This window comes from Apodemus sylvaticus, chromosome X (genome assembly GCF_947179515.1).
Source record: "Apodemus sylvaticus chromosome X, mApoSyl1.1, whole genome shotgun sequence".
Classification (NCBI taxonomy): Eukaryota; Metazoa; Chordata; class Mammalia; order Rodentia; family Muridae; genus Apodemus; species Apodemus sylvaticus.
The window spans coordinates 68,622,270-68,643,769 of NC_067495.1; the positions used below are offsets into that span (position 1 = coordinate 68,622,270).

General features: G+C 33.6%; 1 protein-coding gene across 1 annotated transcript in view; it reads right to left on the minus strand.

The window, feature by feature from the left end:
- Brwd3 (bromodomain and WD repeat domain containing 3) overlaps nucleotides 1–21,500 on the minus strand; it is a 93,014-nt gene that overhangs the window by 33,881 nt on the left and 37,633 nt on the right. The window contains exons 10-18 of the mRNA XM_052170667.1: nucleotides 20,947–21,017; nucleotides 19,683–19,783; nucleotides 17,213–17,253; nucleotides 13,337–13,441; nucleotides 11,845–11,998; nucleotides 8,577–8,711; nucleotides 7,041–7,169; nucleotides 4,138–4,363; nucleotides 2,484–2,651 (exon numbers count right to left, since the gene is read on the minus strand). Coding sequence (XP_052026627.1) covers nucleotides 2,484–2,651; nucleotides 4,138–4,363; nucleotides 7,041–7,169; nucleotides 8,577–8,711; nucleotides 11,845–11,998; nucleotides 13,337–13,441; nucleotides 17,213–17,253; nucleotides 19,683–19,783; nucleotides 20,947–21,017 — 1,130 coding nt within the window. The remainder of the gene's footprint in view (nucleotides 1–2,483; nucleotides 2,652–4,137; nucleotides 4,364–7,040; nucleotides 7,170–8,576; nucleotides 8,712–11,844; nucleotides 11,999–13,336; nucleotides 13,442–17,212; nucleotides 17,254–19,682; nucleotides 19,784–20,946; nucleotides 21,018–21,500) is intronic.

A 21,500-nucleotide genomic window follows, 5' to 3' on the forward strand; every position in this document is an offset into this window, starting at 1 on the left:
GATGCCTAGCACCCAGAATAAGAGAGGACAGAAGGGAAAAGAGGAAGAGAGGGATGCTGGAGATAGAAAAGTTACTGTTACACCTGTTCTAAACTTTTCTCTGCCCTCTTCATGATATAACTGTTATAAATAAAGCAATAACATAAAAATAATAACAAAAAATAAAAAATAAGAAAAATACTAAAATTACACTGTTATAAATAAAACAAGTGCTCAATAAATGTTGAAATTTCATATCATACTTTTAATTCTTTCAAAGCACTGTATCAGGCATCTACTAAATATACAATATAAAACTATGTTCAAAGATGATCTGAAAGATTCACTAATGTATTAATAATAATTCAAAATGCATCTTTTTAAAATCTAAATTCTATCTTTAATTTATTAGGATGGTTCAGGGTTTGCTAGGTATCAGGAATTACACACCTGTAATTCTAACTCTCGGGAGACTGAGGTAGATTTTGAGTTGTAGGCTAGCACAGGCTACAGAGGGTGATACTTTGTAAAAGCAATGTTTTAGAGTAATATTTACAAAACTTTCAAAACAAACAAAAATTTGAAACATATAAGTGGGGGCTCCGGAGATAGCTCAGTGAGGAGAATGCTCACTCTGCCGGCAGAACCTGAGTGTGGATCCCTAGCACACACTTGTAGTGTCATGAGCCTCTAATCCCAGAGCCTGAGTAGCAGACAGAGATCATGGAGATTGCTGGCCAGCCAGTTTCAGTGAATTGGTGAGCAAGAGGTTCAGTGAAAAACAGTCACAAAAAATAAGGAGGGCAACTGAAGACACTTATCATTTATCTGTAGCTTCCCTACGCATGTGACTACTTGTGTGCATGTGCTTGTGTGAGCACACACACATCAGAGCACACACACATCAAACAAACAAAACTGTCAGTCTCAAGCTGTAACCCAGGCCGTTTTGAAAATTTATTATGCCTGTTACCTTGAACCAACTGTGATCCTGAGGCATTAGCTACACCCATGACAGAATTTTAAGCATGAGCCACCAAATCCAGCTAACAAAACTCTTTTAATATAAAAAATCACTTTCAACATTAATAAGCAATATAAGAATGCAGTGACAGAACTTTTTATTACTCTAGTAAGTTTCCTGTTAATTTTTTGTATTTGCAAATAAAATGCAAATAGAAACTACAATTTTCAGGCACAAAAATAAATACTTGAAAACAATCCAAACAAAGGAACATTACAAACAGAAGTCAGTGGGGTTCCATTGGCTGATGGCATTTCCAATCTACAGCAACTTAATGGTGGTGGTAGAGCTATAGGTTCATTTTACTAATGAAGGTCTAAATTAGGGATCTAAGAAGTTCTGCTATTCTAGACCGTCACTAAGGAAAACTTAACTGAGTTAGATACTCCAAGAGACCCAAATGAAGAATGGTTTTATTATAATTTGGTAAAATAAGTAAAATATTACGTGTATTGCCTCAAGTTGAAATCATTTACTCACATGTGGGTAACCCTACATATGATTGTATCAAAATTACATTAATTGTGTAAATATAAAAAGAAGCAACCAGGCACAGTGGTATAGTCCTATATCTCCAGGTCCTTGGGCGGGGTAATAAGCATTATAACTGCAACTTTATGGCTACCATGGTCAACTCAGCAAGACTTACTCACAAATAAAAAAAAACAGGACTCACGATGTAGCTCATTTGTGGAGACTTTGATACATAAGACACCGAGTTCAAACCCAAGCACTAAGGAAAAAAAATTCTCATGATTGCTTTTTAAAGTTAAAAACTCATATTTCTTGACAAATTAGAATTACAATTATATATATATATATTAATCTTGGGTGCGTAGGTATATTTCACAGTAAATGAAAGATGTACAATACATAATAATATTCATATTGTGGGTAGTAAGATGCTTGTTCACAAGCTTGGTGACCTGAGTTCTATCCCACGGACCCACACATACACATACACATATGCAAGGTAGGATGGGAAAGTTTTTAAAAAGAATAATTATTACTAAATAATCATATAGTAGTTTCTACTGGTTTCTGATCAAGCTGTTGTATAAGTCTGTTCAGGAGTCATAACTGTATGCCCTAAGAAGAGGCCAGGCTTATGTGTTCTGGTCTATTTTCATTCCTTCAAGAGAAATAGATGATGTGCTACTTTCAACAAAGAAGAGTCAATTATGGGAACAGTGCTTTCTAAGCCTAAGGTGGTTGAAGTTGAAAAAAACTTCATAGATTGGATTCCCTAACAAAAGGGTTTGAATTCATTTCTAGAAATGTAAAGATTTTAAATACACTGAATCAGGGGGAATATTATATTTAAATACACTACCTATATTTTTTAATCATAAATGACAATGAGGTCATGGTATGTTGGAATAGTTGATATTGTAAGTATAAATTAATAAAATATTTCCATTGGTATAAGTAAAATAACTGAAATATATTTTATACTTTCCACAAACATTCAACTACTTACCACCATTAACAGAATACGATCTATTAATTGGAAAATGTGGAACATCTCCTTCATTAATTAATCTGAGATCTTGTTCTCTCTGTAACTCCCTGATTATTCCATCAAGAATGCTTTCTTCTTGGTCATTGGTTTGCTGCCCAATTACCTGTTCTACTACCTCACCGTCACCTTAAAGAAACAGAGACACAAAGTCAGATAAATTGATTACAGTTTAGTATATCTTAATATGGCAAAAAGTAAAGTGAGCTTAACTTATATATTGTGAGAGAAGTAATTAGAAATGACTTAACATGAAAATAAAGTATACATAAAACAACATTTTATGGGAATTTAAAACTATATATTAATAATTCAGCATTTGTATTTGATTTAATCAATAATACTACATGAGACATTATTATCAAGGCATTTAAGGAATAAGTATAATGTAAAAGTAAATAAAGCATTTTACAACAAACTTTCTATGTGTTACATTCTAAGGCCAAAATAGGAAATTAGAAATTTGAGTATTGGGTCTTATTCTACAACGTAGCCTGGCCTGAAACTCATTATATAATCCTTTGTGGCCTGGAGCTCACGGGAACCCTGCCTCAGCTTTCTAAGTGCTGGGATAATAGGTGTGAGCTAACATGTTTGGTTTGAGGCAAGAATAAACAAGCTTAGTCACAGTTACCTAAAATGTTCTGTCATCTTTTCTTAAATGCATCATGCCCTGTTTTTCATCTTGTCTTGTAACTAGATCAAACACTATTTGGTGGAGTAATTAGTTAGTTCTTTTAAGAAATTAAGTATGCTAAATTAAGGTTTTATTTAGATTGTTTCTATTTGATATTCTATTTATTATTCACATTTTCTCTTTGGCTAATAAATATTAAATCATCAGGGAACCAATGCTACTTCATTTCTCCACAAATGTTTGCTCCCATTTACTCTATAAAGGTCAGTTTAAGACTTAATTCCCTAGCAAAGAAAGAAAATTCAGAAGCCAGGTGTGATGGCACATGTCAGTAATCCCAATACTAAGAAGGCTAAGTAAGACAGGAGAAAAGTGAATTCCCAGCTACTCCAGGGTGCACAATGAGATCTTGTCTAAAAAAAAAATTTTTTATGGAGGAAGGAAAATTCTATTTGCAAGTCTGTAACTTACTTTTCCATAATTAAATGAAAATAGTGAACTACCAAACCAATACAAAGGTATTCCATGGAAGAGGAAGTAGAAAAGACAGTATAAACAGCTGAAACATCTATTTAAAGAGATCAGTCTTCTTTTCTTGGTTTCATTAAATAGGGGCTTTCAAAATGAACTAGCAATGCTATAATCAATATAATTTAACCAATTATAAAAAGCTTAATATAGCAGTTATTAGTAAATTTAATCATTACCAGAAGTCACTGTGCAGAAAAAGGTCATACGTATGGTAATGGCTTCCCACTTCAGTAGATCAACAAATTACCTCTGGGGAATGTTACTGTTTGTCCTAAACCTCTTACTTACGCAAAACAGAGATAAACGATGAAAAACTACCCTGTGAAGCTGAAATATACACGTAAAAATTAATAGAAATAGTATATAATGCACATTAAAACTTATTCCAGAGCTCAATGAGGAGCACACATCTGCAAAGCTTTCAATTTGCTTTAGAAGGTACCATACCATTAGCCACATATCCCAACTGTGGAATAAGCTGTTCATCTTTACAGTTTTCCCGTCCTGGTACCAGCCGTTGAAACTTTGTAGGATGAGGATTTCCATCGACATCCACCAAGAATGGGGGAGGCATGAGGTGAGGAGCTTGTTGAGTTTGTTCATCTAATACATAGTTATTGGCATCTCTGATGAGTGGCCGATAATCAGTATGGAAGAACATCTGATCTGGAATCTTTGTGACAGATGTTTTGTTAGTGTTTAATAGAACGGAGAGATAATGCAGTCTGTGCCCCTATTTTCATTCCTATAGCATATATATTTTTGAATATATATGTTCAAAAATTCAAAAGTTCAGATAATTTTATATTATTTATATTATTTATATTATATAGTTCTGTATTGCTATATGTTCTCTCTAGGCAGAAACAAAAGACCTAGATTTCTTCTCTACAAAATTTTATGACTTGCATTTTTTTGAGATTTTATCTTATCTATCCCAACTCTAGACAAGAAGGCATGTATCAGAACTTGTATATTTTGACATGACTTAAAAGAAACACACAAACCTATATAATGAGTTCTTATTTTTATTCTAGATTAAGTGAAGCATAATATGCATGATAAGAGAGATAACTATCAACCAAATGAACTATACTCAAAGCTAAGACAAGTATTGAGCTGACCTCAACGATGGTGAGGTCTCTTCCCACTATAACATTCCACAATCTACCCAGCCTCACAGCTAATAAAATACAAAGAACCAGTTGGGTGTAGCACAACAAGCCTATAATCCTAGCACTTGGAGATAGGTAGAGAGTGGGAGTAAGGTTAATGCCAGCTATTTCGCAGAAAAACTAAAAGATGTGGATGGAGGCCTACACATGTGACCTAACAAAATTAAACTAAAACAAGCTAAACAATTTAAACAGATTTATAGCAAGCAACAAGACTGAAAGAATAACAATCAGGAAAAAAAAATTCTCGCAACTAAACAAACAAACTTCTGAATTCTACAAGACCATTAAAGAGTTAACAATACTGCTTCTCAGGCAATTACACAAAAGAGAAAAAAGAATGCTACCAAATCTATTTATAAGCCATCATTGCCCTGATACAAAAAAAAAGATAGTACAAAAATAAAATTATAGACTAATATCCCCAATGATTATAGTAGCAAAAATGAGATAGCTGCAAACTAAATTCAAGGCCACATCGAAAACATCACTCAACATGGCTTCATCAAAAAACATCATAAAATTGACTTCAAATCTGAAGAGATGATTCAACATACATAAATCAGTAAGTCTAATATGTCAAATAGACTCAAGAACAGATATCATGTGATAATCTCATTTAATTCAGAACAACTTTTGACAAATCCTAGTTATGACAAAAGCCCAGAAGAAACTGAGAATAGAAACAGCACATTTTGGAGAGTAGAAAAATGTCACAGCCGAGTATACAAAGCTCTCTTTCAGAAGACCCAAGGCCATTTCCCAAAATGCAGACATTTCACACTTGCTGGCAACCTCAGCTCATGGAAGCTTCAAAACCCTCTTTTACTCTCCACAGGCATTGCACTTATGTGAATGCTACACACACACACACACACACACACACACACACACACACACACACACACACAAATATGCACATAAAAATAAAATCTTTCATTAAAAAGAAGTATGGGCTAGAGAGATGCTTCAGCAGGTAAAAGCACTGACTGTTCTTCCAGAGGACTGGAGTTCAGTTCCTGGTACATGGTGGCTCACAACTATTTGTATTTTCAGTTCCAGAGGATCTGATACCCTTTTCTGGTCTCCACTGCCACCAGACATGCATGTGAAATACAGACTCATAAAATTTATGAGTACAAATTCAAAACACATCCCAACATAATAAATGTTAAGTATGAAAAATCTATAGCCAGCAACAAACTAAACAGATAAATCTCCAAGTACTGTCATAATAAGCAGGCCTATTTCCTTCACTTTCATTCAATACAGTGTCTGAAGTCTTAGAAGACTAATACAAGATAGATATGAATGTGAAACAAACAGGAAGTGAAAAAATAAAAATTATTGTCAGATAATATGACTGTATACAGAGAATTTAAAGCGTTTACATGGAGCTGGGAGAGATGGCTTAGCAGTTAAGAGCATCCATTGTTCTGGCAGAGGGCCTGGGGTCAACTCCCAGCGACCACAATAGGCTCACAATCATTTGTAAATGGAGTTCTAAGGGACCCTCTTCTGACTTCCAAGGCATGCATATGGTGCAAAGAAAATACTATAAACATAAAATAAACCTAATTTTTAAAAAATGATTTCTGTAGAAAAAAATTCTAGAGCTGATAAATATTTCAGCAAGGTAGCAGGATATAAAATTAATATAAAACAATCAGACTCTGTTTATATGAATGACAAAGACACTGCATAAGAAATCAAGAAAATAATCCCACTCACAACAGCCTCAGAAATAAAACACATTGTGATAAGCCTAAACAAGGAACTGGAATATTTGTACACTGAAAACTTTAAAGCACTGAAGAAGAAAAAGATCATGTTTTCTCTATTATATGGGCCCTAGTTTTCATATAGATTCAAAAACTGATCTATATATATTACATGAATGAAGAAGTGAAACTATATGGGGGACTAACAAGGAGAGAGAAAGGGGAAGGGAAGGGCTCAATATATAGTATATGTTTGTATGAAAATCTCCTAATGTAACACAATATCATGTTTCATGAATACATACAATGAAAAAAATTTCTCAATGGTACAATCCCAAATTATCTGCAACAACAACAACAACAACAATATATATATATATATATATATATATATATATATATATATATATATATATACACACACACACACACATATATATACACATACACTAACCTTTTCGTAGTATTTACTGCATCCAAAGCCAAATAGCAACAAATGCCCATGAGAATCTGTGCAGGCAAAATGGTTTCCATCTGGTGAAAATTTACAGTCAAACACTGCCCCATGACCTTGGCCTTCAATCTGAAATTCAGAGGACCCTTTTAAGTCACTGTAAGAGTTTTTCCACAAATATCAAGTAAGCAATTACTTTTCCTGGTTATTCCCTAGATTCTATCATAAATCAACACTTCAATGTACTCTCTGGGTTCTTTAGCCAGAACCCTAGAATAAACAGTAAAACTCTGAAATACACTTATGGAGAATAACATTGTGGTGGATGTAAAAAACATCTGCCCCTAAAATAAAAACTTAGGAAATAATAATTGATGCATCAGAGAGTTAAGAGTATTTATATGTAATCTAATTAACAAAGGTGCTATTCAGCAAAGTGAAGATATATATGTTTCTATCTTAAGCTATAACACAAATAAACTTTTAAATAACTACCTTAAAATTAAACAATTCAAATAAACTATTAACAAAGGATTTAGTATTATTAATTATTTGGATCTATTTAAAATTGGTAGGAGTGAGCTCAAAGCCCCATCTACAGTTTAGCATTGTTTAGTCTTAACAATTCTTAAGGAAAGGACCCTAAACTTGTGTGATATGAGTATGGTCATCATGAAAGAATGGTGTTTTACTGAGAGAAATGACAGCCACTCAGTGTTTTACATAATTTGTATGAGATTTATAGCATGAGCATTTATACCAATACACAAGATACTGTGGTAAAAACAAAAAGAAACCACCACAAGGTATGGTAGTGCACACATATAATCCAAGCACATAAGTAGTAGTACAGGGACTGCAGAGATGGCTCGGTAGTTAAGAACACTGACTGCTCTTCCAGAGGTCTTGTATTCAATTTCCAGCAACCACATGGAGGCTCACAACCATCTGTAATGGATTCTGATGCCCTCTTCTACTGTGTCTGAAAACAGTTACAGTGTACTCATATACATCAAATAAATAAATCTTAAAAAAAAAGAGAGTGCAGAAGGATCAGGAGTTAAAAGTCATCATTGCTTATACTGAGAGTTTGCTGTATAGTTGGGCTACATGAGACACCATTTCTTCCTCCTCCTACTCCCACAACAACAACAGAACATGTGCATCTATACAAATGTATATTTTTCAATAAAGTTGACTATGAAACTCATATCGCTGAAGTATATAGCAGAAACAGATACATGTATTACAGACATTTTAGTAATAATAATTAAAATTATAATGCTAATGTCAGTTTACACTTTCAATTCAATTTGACTGAAAGAGTTTAGATGTAGAAAACATAATTTGAAAATGCTAGCAACCATAATAAATAGCCATGCTGAAAGGTCTAACTCTAAGCCCCTGGGTCATTCTCTCAATTATTTCACCGACTTAAACATAAGATGACAAGCTGTTCCTTTGTCCTAAGCTACTGGATTATCAAAAAACCAAAGTAAGATTTAATATGAAAATATATATACACAGTTTTCTTACCATATTAAAGTAATTTCGTATTTTGGTCCCTCGGTCAAGGTCCCAAATAAAAATGTTCCCATCATGACCTGCTGAAAGTATGATCCTTTGATCAAATGGATGTGCTTCTAGAACAAACACTTCATCATCATGGCCCTGTGATGAAAATCAATATTAGAAATGAAGATGCAACTCCAGATGTTTTATTTGTCCAAATGTTCTTGAGCACTTCAAGGCTGGTTGAGATGAATTAAGGCATATCAACTGAATAGAATTCACTTGTGGGTACTTTGTAAATAATTATTCTGTTAGAGGTCCTTAAATGCACAACTGATGATTTTATAAACCTGATGTCACAGATAAAAGACATAGAAAGATGATTAATGCTCACTAACCACTGAAATATAATTTGGAGATCTAATACATCACTAATTTTTTAAAAGCCACAGAAAATATATCAGGCAAAGTATGACAGCATACATACTTCCAGCAGTCAAGGCCACTAATTTTTTTAAAAGCCACAGAAAACACAACAAACAGGGTATGACAGCATATGTACTTTTGGCAGTCAAGGCATGGATACAGGACAATCAGAGGCCAACCTTGACTATATAGTGAATCTGAACACAGTTGGGAATACATAAAATACGGTCTCAAAGTAGAGTAGAAGTTGCAGGACAGAGAAAGGAAAGCAGACCTTTCACTATAACATCTGTCTACTCTTACTACTATGGTAAAAGACCTGATGGGTTTCAACCCAGTGTTCTCTATCATTTGTATCTGTAGTCTCAGAACTCAAGAGCCTGAGGTAGGGATATCATAGGTCCAAAAGTAAATAGTAAAAGCTTACCTCTAAACAATACCTAAGACTACCCCAAAATATACAGTTCTAAAATGAATAGGTAAAATTGTATTATAGAAAATATCATCAATAATCTGGAGAGAACCAAAAGTTTTCCCTATGACTACTATAAATGTTCATTCTGTGCTTAACTAGGACCTTTGTTCAAGAATCATCTGAACAGCCACTATTTCTTAGTTTCCTAAAAGTATATGCAATAAAGCATAAATTGATATAATTCAAATGTTAATGGCATATCTATTTCAGAGTAATTAGTGCAAAATTTCTCCCACATCAGATCTGATCATTGTTAGAAATATACATTGGTGCCTCTTGGACTTTTTATAATCAGCTCTTATTTGGTTAAAAGGTTTTCTCTTTTAATAAGCTGCAAGGAGAAAATGCTTGTTAATTTTCAATTGATTTCTAATACCTAATCCAAAACTATTCACCCAGTAGAAGCCCAGGAATCACTGTTTGACTAAAAGAGCTTTATGCTTTGAATAGAAGAGCTTTATGCCCCACAAAGACCATGACATAAATTGTTACAATGGAAATGTAAGTATAATATGAAACAAAGAGCTTGGAATTTAGACCAATTGGTAGAGTTCTTCCCTAGCACCATATGCCCTGCAGAAAACCATGTGGTGGCACATGTGTATAATCCCAGCACTTGGGAGATGGAGCCAGGAAGAACAGAAAATTCAAGGTGATTATTGGATAAATTGAAAGTTTAAGGCTAGCCTGGGCTACATGAAACTCATCTTAATTTTCAAAAAAAAAAAAAAAGAATGAGTAAATGAATGAATGAAATAAAGACCAGAAAAGAAAATTAAGTAGCTCTGTCTGTTACAAAATCTAATTTTGTCAGTAAAATTCAGTGAAAACATATCTATGAGTCAGCCATAAGAGTGTCACTAAACGAGACTAAAATAACTATGAAGATGGAACTTAAATTAACAGGGACAACTCTTAAAGCTATGAATTTAGAGATATGGATATGCCGTGTCTAGCTCAGTAGATACTAGCTATCTGTGGCTATTAAGCATTTGAAATATGGGTAGTACAAATTGAGATGTTTTGTATGAAGACTTTGCATGAAAAGTGAATGTAAGGCCGGGCAGTGGTGGGGCATGCCTTTAATCCCAGCACTCTGGGAGGCAGAGGCAGGCAGATTTCTGAGTTCGAGGCCAGCCTGGTCTACAGAGTGAGTTCCAGGACAGCCAGGGCTATACAGAGAAACCCTGTCTCGGAAAAACCAAATCCAAAAACAAACAAACAAACAAACAAACAAACAAACAAAAAACAAAAAAAAGAAAGAAAAGTGAATGTAAAATGTTTCATTAGTAAATCCATTTTGAAATGATGTATTCTGGATATATTAAGTATGTTAGTGAAATTAGACTGTTAATTGTTGCTGCTAAAAAACTGGCAATTTATTATGTATAGAGCTTATTTATTATTTGGAGTATTGATTGAAACCAATATTACCAATTAAAGAATCAAAGAAAGAATATAGGTTTTTCTATTTGTTTGTTTTTGTTTATTGACCAGTTGAGTGGTGTTGAGACATGATTTTCCTGTGTAGCATAGGCTAGCCTGGTATTCAATATGTAGCTCAGGCTAGACTCCAACCTGTGGCACTCATCCACCTCAGCATCCTATCTGCTATTATTACAGACAGAGATAAAAATAACCAGTTAGCTGGATAGATATGAAAGCAAGGTAAAGCAGTCAGAAAGTAACTTGAGTTTCTAGTCTAAACCCTGCCTGAAAACATGACAATCACTTAGATTTGCATCAGTAAAATGCTTATATATTAATAACTGAAGCAGAGAGGAGGAAAGAGAGGTTAACCCATAACATGATGATCAACAACCCCACCAACATTTATTCTGCTACCAATCCTAGAGATGTAGCATTCTTCTACTATAAGACGCATATAAAATAAAAAAGCATTATCATTTCAGCTACTTCTTCCTGTTTCCTCTATTTCTTACTAAAAATAGAAAATGTAGGATATCTGTGCAAGAAAAATAAAATAGTCCTAACCCTCAGTAAAGACAAATTACTGTATACTTGAAGAAATATTAACATTAAGATCTGTATAAATACTACGCTTAGAAATAACCTTTAAAAAAAACTATTCATGCTTTCAGTGGTATATCACTTATTAGTCTTAGCAGGTAAATGTAACAAAAGACTTCCCAACTATTCTCCAAAGGCTAATATATCATAGAAAAGAAAACAAAACTTAAATGTCTTTCTCCTAGAAGAATTACTTTTTCATTCTTTTTTTGAGACAGTGTCTCACTATATTGCCCAGACTTGTCTTAAACTCCTAGGTCCAAGTAATCTTCATACCTCACCATAAGCGACAGACATATGATACACCACTTAACTAGGCTTAAATAGTTTCTTCTCCTACTAAAAATGTAGAATACTTACAGATAAAGTATGAAGAAGCTGCCCAGTGACAGAATTCCACACTTTCAAAAGAAAATTGTTCACTGCAGTAATAACAGTGGTATCATACCGATCCCAAGCCACCATAGTCACCTTCAGTTTAGTGACTTTGTCTTCTGTAGATGTCAAATTATTCCTGAAGCAACAATTTGAAATAGTCATATCTTGTACATTTTAACAAAAGGAAACATAAAACAGCAAATATGTCCAAATTTTTTAGGAAGATGTAAATGATTAGATATAAATAGTTGTGTTAGAAAGCTTTTTGTCAATTGAAAATAACCTAGAACCTTGTGGGAAGAAGGAATCACAATTGGGCTAATGCCTCCATTAGCTTAGTCTTTAGATAATACTGTAGGGCATTTTCTTATCTAACTATTGATGTGGGAGGGCTCAGCCCACTATAAAGAGAGGTCAACCCATAACATGATTGTCAATAACCCCACCAGTATGTATTCTACTATCAATCCTAGAGCTGTCTACTAGTCAGGCAGCCCTGGGTAAGAAGGTAGCTTGAGCAAACAATAGCGAATAAGCCTAAGTAAGCAGTGTTCCCTATGACTTCTGCTTCAGTTCCTGCCTCCAGGATCTTGCCTTAAGTATGTTAGTGATGAATTATAACCTAGGAACTATAAGATGAAAGATGCCCTTTCTACTTCAATTTGTCTTTGGCTATGATGTTTAATCACAGCAATAAAAACCAAACTAATAGTTACTTGGCAGTACACAAAAAAGTGAGATTAGAAATAACTCTGAATTTTAAAAAATAAAATTCACAGAATGATCATGTTGGCTGCCAGACAATACAAAACACGTACAGTGGTTGTGTTCTCCCCATAAGTATTACTTTAAAAAAAACACTAATAGTCTTGGCAAATAAGTATCAGAATATTTATTAACATAAATGAGTATGATATTAGCTATATCTGTCTATGAGTATAAAGTCAGTTTACTTAATAAGGTAGTCAATTTAAAGGTCAATCACAGAAATTTAATTATCTCAAAGACACTGATATATCATCTCATCAGCAGTAAGCTGCTGAAAGCAGATACCAATTAAGTGTATATATATATATATATATATATATATAAATGCAAACAGTATGAAATATGAAGGTGTCCTTCATAATTAGAGTAGAAGGTAAATTTATTATAGTATTTAATAAGAATAACTTAAAATAGAAGTAGAAATAGATGTAAAAATCACATATGGAAACTAAGCCAGAAAATAACTCCATGGAGACAATAAAAATCAGACATCAAAGCATCACAATAGACCAGAATCTCAGCAATGTTCTAGTCAATGAACAACAAAGCAATAGTTGCTAGGAGACCGAAGGGGCAAGTTTCATGCCTAGTAATTAATTCCAAACTAGTTACTAACATAAAAAGTTTATTCGTTATTAAATATGGTACAGTGTAAAAGATGATAAGCCATGGAAGACCCCCTGAAATATCTAGCATCCATGCTTACCCACTCATCTTAGTAGCCATATCTAGCACTATGCTCTTCCACTCTTGTTGTTGATATTGCCATATTCTTGCTGTTCCGTCTCTGCTTCCACTAACAAACCTTAAGCTGGAAGGTAAAATAACCTTGTTATTTTTTTTCCAAAACTCATCACATTTTCTTGATTATAAAATAAATAGCCTTCGCGTCCAGGTATTACTGGGATACGTAAAACAGTTCACTAATCTTAGAAAACAGTTCAGCAGTTCCTAAAATGCTAAACTAAGTTACCTTTTGACCCCAACAATTGTATTCTCCAGGTACATATCCGCCAAAAGAAATGAAAATGTTAGTACATACAAAATGTGTACATGAAAATGCATGGAACACTCAATAATCCCTAAAGCAGAGACAAATGAAATGTTTGCCAGCGGGCAAATAAAACAAGGCATTCATAAAACAAAATTTTTCAGTAATCAAAAATGATGCATTTTGTAATATGGGTGAATGCTGCATATGCAAGTAAGTCTAATGACAGAGATCAACAGTTGCCCAGTGCTAAGGAAAGAGTGATGGGCTGGTCATAGTGGCGCACGCCTGTAATCCCAGCACTTGGGAGGTAGAGACAGGCAGATTTCTGAGTTTGAGGCCAGTCGGGTCTACAGAGTGAGTTCCAGGACAGCCAGGGTTGCACAGAGAAACCCTGTCTCGAAAAACTGAAAAAGAGTGATTATAGGTTTAAGGATTTGTAACTAAAGGGAATGAATAATTCTATAAGAAAGAACATATTTGTTCTAAGAATAACTACACTGAAGGTTGCACAACCCTATAAATATACCAACATTTATATTATGAGCTACACTCAATAACACATTTGTTCACTCACAAGTTTCATGTTGTAATTTTTCAAATCTTTTAGGCACATATTTAAACCAGGTATGCTTGCAGCAGGCTTATGATTCCAGTAATCAAGGAGAAGGCCAGCATGAACTATATACTAAGAGACTGAATGAAAGAAGCTAAAACCCATTGAAACATATAATGACTCATTTTCCACTGAGAAAACTGAATTTCACCATGTATAATGCTGTCCACAACTATATTTTATAGATCTATATCCATATTTTTAAGTACAAAACTACATCAATTTCATTAATTACTCAACTGTAACTATACCAAAATATACTTAATGAAATGCATAATGATCAATAATTACATTGTTTTTACCTTTTGGCTTTAAACCCAATGCTGTAAAGAATTTATCTCTGTCTTTCTACAATCTGATATACTGATTTACTGATTTAGAATAGGTACATTTGTAAAAGGTTTTGATATGTTAAGTATTATAATTTTAAATTATCTTTTATCATATTAGGGTGCTCTGATTAGGAAGTATTTGTTTTTATACTAATAAAAGAAATAAGTGCAAAGAATTTCAAGTTTCACCTATGACCTTTCCTTAGAGAAACCAAATTTCAGTATTTTGATTTTTTACATAGGCATCCATTCATTTTAACATGTTTTATATGCTTTCAGATATAAGATTTTTAAATACAGACTGAATTTTTTTGAAAGCTTACTAAGAATGATTTTGAAACACACATTTACAAATAGATAAAAATGAAAATGTCAGGTTCTTTCAGGAGAACACACCAGTAATATGGGTGCTGGATCAGTAAGAATATATGATGCTCTTGCAGAGGATTGGAGTTTTGGAGTTCTGTGCTCAGCACCCATGTCAGGTCATCTATAAAGGCCTGTAACTCTGACTATTAAGGGATATGATCCTCTTTGTAGGCAATTGTACTCAGGTTCATAAACTCTCACATTCACATACACACACACATACACACACACACACACACACACACACACACACGGGGGAGGAGGGGGGAGGGAGGAAGGGAGGGAGGGAAAGGGAGAGGGAGAAAGAAAATTAGGTGCTAGAGAAAGCTCTACAGTTAAGAGCATGTACTGCTCTTGCAGATTGTCAGAAGGTTCACAAACTCCTGTTAACTCCAGCTCTAGAGGATCTGATTTTTTTGATCTCCTTAGACACCTAGTTATGTGGACACACATGCTTACACACACACAAACACAAACACATATTTAGATGCGCACGACTGAATAGAAATAAATCTTAAAAATAAATAACTCAAAAAACCGGAGAGGTGGCTCAGCAGTTAAAGAGTACTTTCTGCTCTTGCAGGGTACCTGGGATTGACTCTCCACACCCATGACTGCTTGTAACTCCAGCTCTGGAGAATATAAGCCCCTCTTCTGATCTATGCAGGCATCTACGTACATGTGGCTAAAACACATATACGCACATAACACACACATACACACACATACACACAAATTTAAAAGTCATTTAAGAATGGGAATATGGCTAACTCATTCTCCTACTTTAATGTTTTCTCATTTTCAATACAGATAAACTGGATTATAATTTTTGCTGTTTATATTTATATTTCATGAAGATGGTCAAAAGTTCTTTGTAATTACTGTTTAAAGATACCTTGAAATAAAACAGTTACTGACAGAATTGCCATATAGGCATACAGATACAAACTTATGCAACTTTTATGTATTTTGTACTATATTTTAGACCAACATAGACTGTAACCTTTGGGGCTCAGATATTTTAGAGAGCACACAGTTATCTGTATATAAGATCTGACATAATAAAGATAGGGAATGAATCTTATGGGTAGTAGAGACTGGTGATTCACATGTTCACAGAATGTCAAAATAAACATGAAATCTGGATATCTCAGGATGAGCTCCAAGTAGGACATGAACCTTAAAACCCATGAGACATAGATAAGATAGGATCAGGAGAGAGAGAGAAAGGGAGGCATAGAGACAGAAAAGAAAAAGAGAAAAGGAGATGGGAGCTCGGTCATGCAGAAGGGTTCAAAAGGTAGAAGGTGGGGAATGATGTTGCTGGACAGGAATAATGTGAGGGAAAGTATAAGCAAAGTAGTAGATGAGATAATATGAAAATGTGGAAGAGAAATCCATAAAGCAACTAGGAAAAATACACAGGTTCATATGAGAAATGAATGTAGTTGTCTAAGTCAAGTTGTATGGAGTCTGGAAATGCCAGTTTCAAATTTAAACTTCTTTCCAGAGCAACAGAAGAAAAAGAATAAGAAAATTTCTAAATAGAACAAATGTTAGCTTGTCAAAGTCATACTAATCAAATAATACAATTGCTGATTAAGTCAGGTAGTCAAAGAAAACAGAAAAGGCAAAGTATACAACAACAAAGAAACTCACAGAGTGGAAGAGCAGACAGACTATGGCCACTACTGAGTTAACCGTTGTAAAGAGATACAGATAGCAAGGAAGACAGACATGGACTCTGAATCTAAGTGTCTAAAAAAAAATAGCTCATTTCTGCCTCGTGCATTTTCTGTAAGGTGAGAAAGAACTCTGAGCTACTTTGTCTAATGTTATCTCCCAGGGATAGCACACATCATCTGCACAGCCAGCTTCAGCTGCCAAGGACTGGACAAAACAGTCTCCCTCTCCACTAATGCATCTTTTTATCTTTAAACGTACCAAGCAATTCAAGTAACCAAGATCATCTTAAAATAAAACAAAACAAAACCTTTTAGCAGCTACTGAAATTAGGGTACAATGAAAGATATCCAGAACTACAGGAAGGGGGTCAAGGTACGAACTCATTCCTACTTCTGACTTCAGTGAGTGTAAATTGAGCTGAAGAAACTTAACTGTGGAAAAGATGACGTGTACAGATGCTTAACCTAGAAAAGGATTTCTAAGTGAGTTTCTTGAAATGTCAGTGTCTGAATATCAACTGTATTAGTTTGGAGGGAATAATCAAAAATGTTAAATATTTCTTTATACAAGTATGTACTCCATAATTACCTGTCTCCATTGTTACAGAACTGAACAGCAACAACTTTGTCCTAAAACATAGAACAACAGACTTTTCATTAAATGAACTTATGTAAAAAATAGTGTCCTTCTCCTAAATTTACACGCAAAACCTTTACAGGGTAGATTCTATTTTAATATAATTTTCATTTTAAAAACTCATTATGCTTAAAAAGATAAATCACTGAAGCCTCCCTCAACCAATGTACAAAATTAAGTTTGTGGTATTGTGAAACAAACTAGACATAAACAAATCATATCAAGGGATGCATGGTTCTGAAAAGTTACTACTGTATTACATCCTCCCTGAGATAATATAGTAATAGAAGAAACTACTTTAAAATGACTTGAGTTCATTGAAAGTTCCCAATTGTTTCTATAACTTTAGAGGGCTATTTATTTACTTCTGTTTTCCACATCTTCTTTTAAATATTATAAAGGATTCATCTAACATTCTGTATGTTCTACAGTTTTTATGCCATGATTTACATTTTTGTATACAAAGATGACATTAAAACCAAAGCTAAAATTTATAGTTCTTGCTTTCTTTGATAAGGAAGCTAAAATACACTGCACTCATTTTCACAACAGCCACTTATCAAACTACATTTAAACTTAACTTTTAATAAAATCAAACAGTAAAACCTTCATACTTAATGATTTTTAATTTTTAAACATTCATATATTCATATATTTCTTCTGACTTAAATAGTTTTGCAGCTTCAATATGGTAGCTACTAATATTGTGAATTCTCATTGACATGAGCCATAACTAATTTTAGATGTCCTGAAGATATAATAAAACCTTAACAGCTAATACAAGTGGTAGACCATTCATTTGAACAGGGGACTTTTACTTGATAACACTTTTGTGCTTACCTGGGACTTTGCAAATAAAGCTGCAAATGATATGTTCTTCATCATTTTCCCCTTAATTCTTTCCTACTAATATATTCTCTCTTCTCTCAGTGCTCTCTGAACTAGACTGTGCTTGCATACACAGTACAAAGGGATTGTCTTGTCATGCTTAGCTCGAACAGATTAGATTTAGTGGTCTCAATGAAATCTCTGAATATTTCTTAGTGTTTTTCTTGCACAATTTAAATAAGCTTCCAAAATTTAGTATCTAGAATATGAAGCATCAAGATGAGAGCAAGCTGAATTTGATAAGTCTAAAACTGGACAGTTCTCAAAGGAAAAATGCAAATGGCAATAAATATTTGAAAAGGTATTCCACATTCCTATCCATCAGGGGAATGCAAATTGAAGTGGCATACATTAAGATTCTATCTCACCTCAGAATAGTCGGAATGGCAATGACAGAGAAAAACAAACAAAATATGATGGCCAGAATATGAAGAAAGAGCATCCCCTACCCTACATTGCTGATGGGAACATTGTTAGAGGCACTATGAAAGCCAGTATAGAGGTTTCTTGAAAATTCAAAAATAGAGCAACCATCAGACCCATGTATATGACTCATAGAGTCACACAAATGATTCCAAATCAACCTAACACAGAGATCTTGCACATCCATGTTTAATGTTGCATTACTCACAATAACTGATAAGTGGAACAATTCTACATGTCCATTAGCAGATGAATGGTTAAAGAAAATATGGTACATGAATACAATGGATTTTTTGTTTTGTCAATGCATAAAGCAGAATGAAATCACGATTATTTGCAGTAAATTGCATGGAACTGGAGATCACTGTGTTTTTCTAAATAAGCCAAGCATAGAATGTCAAACATATTTTCTCTCATGCAGGAAGTATATGTCCGTGTGTGTGTGTGTGTGTGTGTGTGTGTGTGTGTGTATGCTTGTATATATAACATATGTACATATATGTTCATTTATGTATATGTATGATATGAAAGTAGAAAGACTATGAGAGAGAAGTAAATTTAAGTGTATGAAAGGAATAAGACAGGATAACGGAATATATGAAAAACTAAATCAAAGTAGAGAAAGGGGATAAGTCAAAAAAAGGAAAGGAGGTGGAGGAACAGGTTTTTAATAAGAACAAAGAATAAGATCTGTGTATGAAAATGACATTGAATCATTGATTTGTATGCTAAATAAAACACTAATAATAAAAATAAGTGAAGACTGCTATTGTTAAGGAAGATTAGATTCTACTGAACCTTTGAGGATAGTATAAAAAAAAATACAAAGATCAAAAAGCTCAATTCATGAAAGCATTTTCCCATGAATATTCTTAACCTGCTTTTTAAGCATACAAAACCTTTTATGTATAGTCTAATAGGGCTCATCTTAGGAACTACCCCCATAATAATTCCAGAATTTAACATTTGGCTTCATTACTAAAGATCTTTCTTGAATTAAAGGTTTTAATATTTGTCTATATTAAAGAATGGTTCAGCCCAGAAAAGACAAGCAAGGGAGATTTAAAAAAAAAATAAGGCAATAAACACAAGTGTCTTATTTTGCTCTTACCGTATGTGATTCTAATTCAGCAATTTTCTCAGGTGTCTCAGAACCCAAATAGTATATTCTAATAACATGATCAGTGCTCCCTGTTGTAATGAACATGCCACCTGGAAGATCAAATCAAAATAAAACCCATAGTACTAAGGCATTTCTTTAGTTGTATTTAAATTTTTACTTTATATTAGTAACATGCCTTCGAAAAACACAGTTGTCTAATTTACAAATAATAATGTCATATTAATATTTCAAAAAAGAAATAAAATTCACAACAAACAATAGAGTTATGCCAATTAACAAAATTATAATTCTATCTGCTTGGGAGGTTAAGGCAGAAAAATTTATATTTAAAGCTGTCCAGTGCTTCAAAGTGACTTCAAGGTCAGCCTGGGCAATTACAATTTTGCATCAAAATAAGAAAGTAAGGGCAGATGAGATAGCTCAGTGCACAAAGGTGCTTGTCCACAAGCCCTGTGATCTCAGTTCAATCCTCAAACCCCACATGGTGGAGGGAGAAAACTGAACATTGTACTCTGACCTTCCCAATTATACCATGGCACACACAGGTACATGTATATACATACAAATAAATATATCTTAAAAATGAAAGCCGTGCTGCTTTAGAAAGTTAAAAATTAATAAACACAGAAAATAGGGTTAGAAAATTGTGGAGATAGTTCAGTGATTGAATGTTTGCCTAGTAGTTCAAGGGTCTAGGTCCAATTCTCAGAATCATGAGAGACAAAGACAGAGAAGTAACTAAGACAAATATATCTTATACCTAACAAAACGTACCAAAAATACATTAAACGTTGTATTATTGATTTAAAACTATACAAGCCAAAGCTTTTAAGAATGTTACATTTTATATAAAAAAAACTATGCCAAAACTCTAAGATTACTGATACAATAATCTTACAACATTTTATATATGAAGCCACAACTATGTATATTTTCTCTAAAAGTTAAGCTAGGAATTTTCTATTACATTGAGGAGAGTTGGGTATTATACATTTTAGTTAATGGGTATTTGGCTTGGGAACTGGTTATTCTTTGCCAAATAAAACTAGCATTATATAGAGTGTATTAAATTAAAAAAAATATTACTAGGCGCTAATTAGTCTACAGGTTCATGTAGCATAACACATGGTTTATATCTTTGGTAGGCTTAACTTCAATCACACATACTTTTTTTTTTTCATAAAGGAACTTAAATTGGTCTTACATAGATGGATCATTTTAAGTACTAAAAGCATCCCATTTTGATACATACCAGAACTGAAAGATGAACAAGATATCTGAACTCCAGGTCTGGATCTCTCAGTAAATTTTACTGGGCGATCTCTAAAAAATAAATAAATGTTTTCAATTCTATCAGGCTCATCCAATGGAGAGAAATCTTAGCACACTGATGAATACTGATCTATTTAGCATCAATATTAGTTTTAAAAAGCTAAAGAAAAGAAGCCAATAAGGGCTAATATCATATTTTCAGTTAAAACTTTTTAAACCTTGTAAATATAATTTCACATCAAAATTTTGACAATAGTTTTATAAATATATTGTCATGTTAGTGATATTATTATAAAATGTTCAAGGCTGGAGAGATGGCTCAGAGGTTTAGAGCACTGATTGGTCTTCTGAAGGTCCTGAGTTCAATTCCCAGCAACCACATGGTGGCTCATGACCATCTGTAATGGGATCTGATGCCCTCTTCTGGTGTGTCTGAAGACAGCTACAGTGTACCTATATATAATAAATAAATTAAATAAAAAAGTTTTAAAATGTTCAAATACATCTTATCCCACTCTTCCCTATGAATTTCAT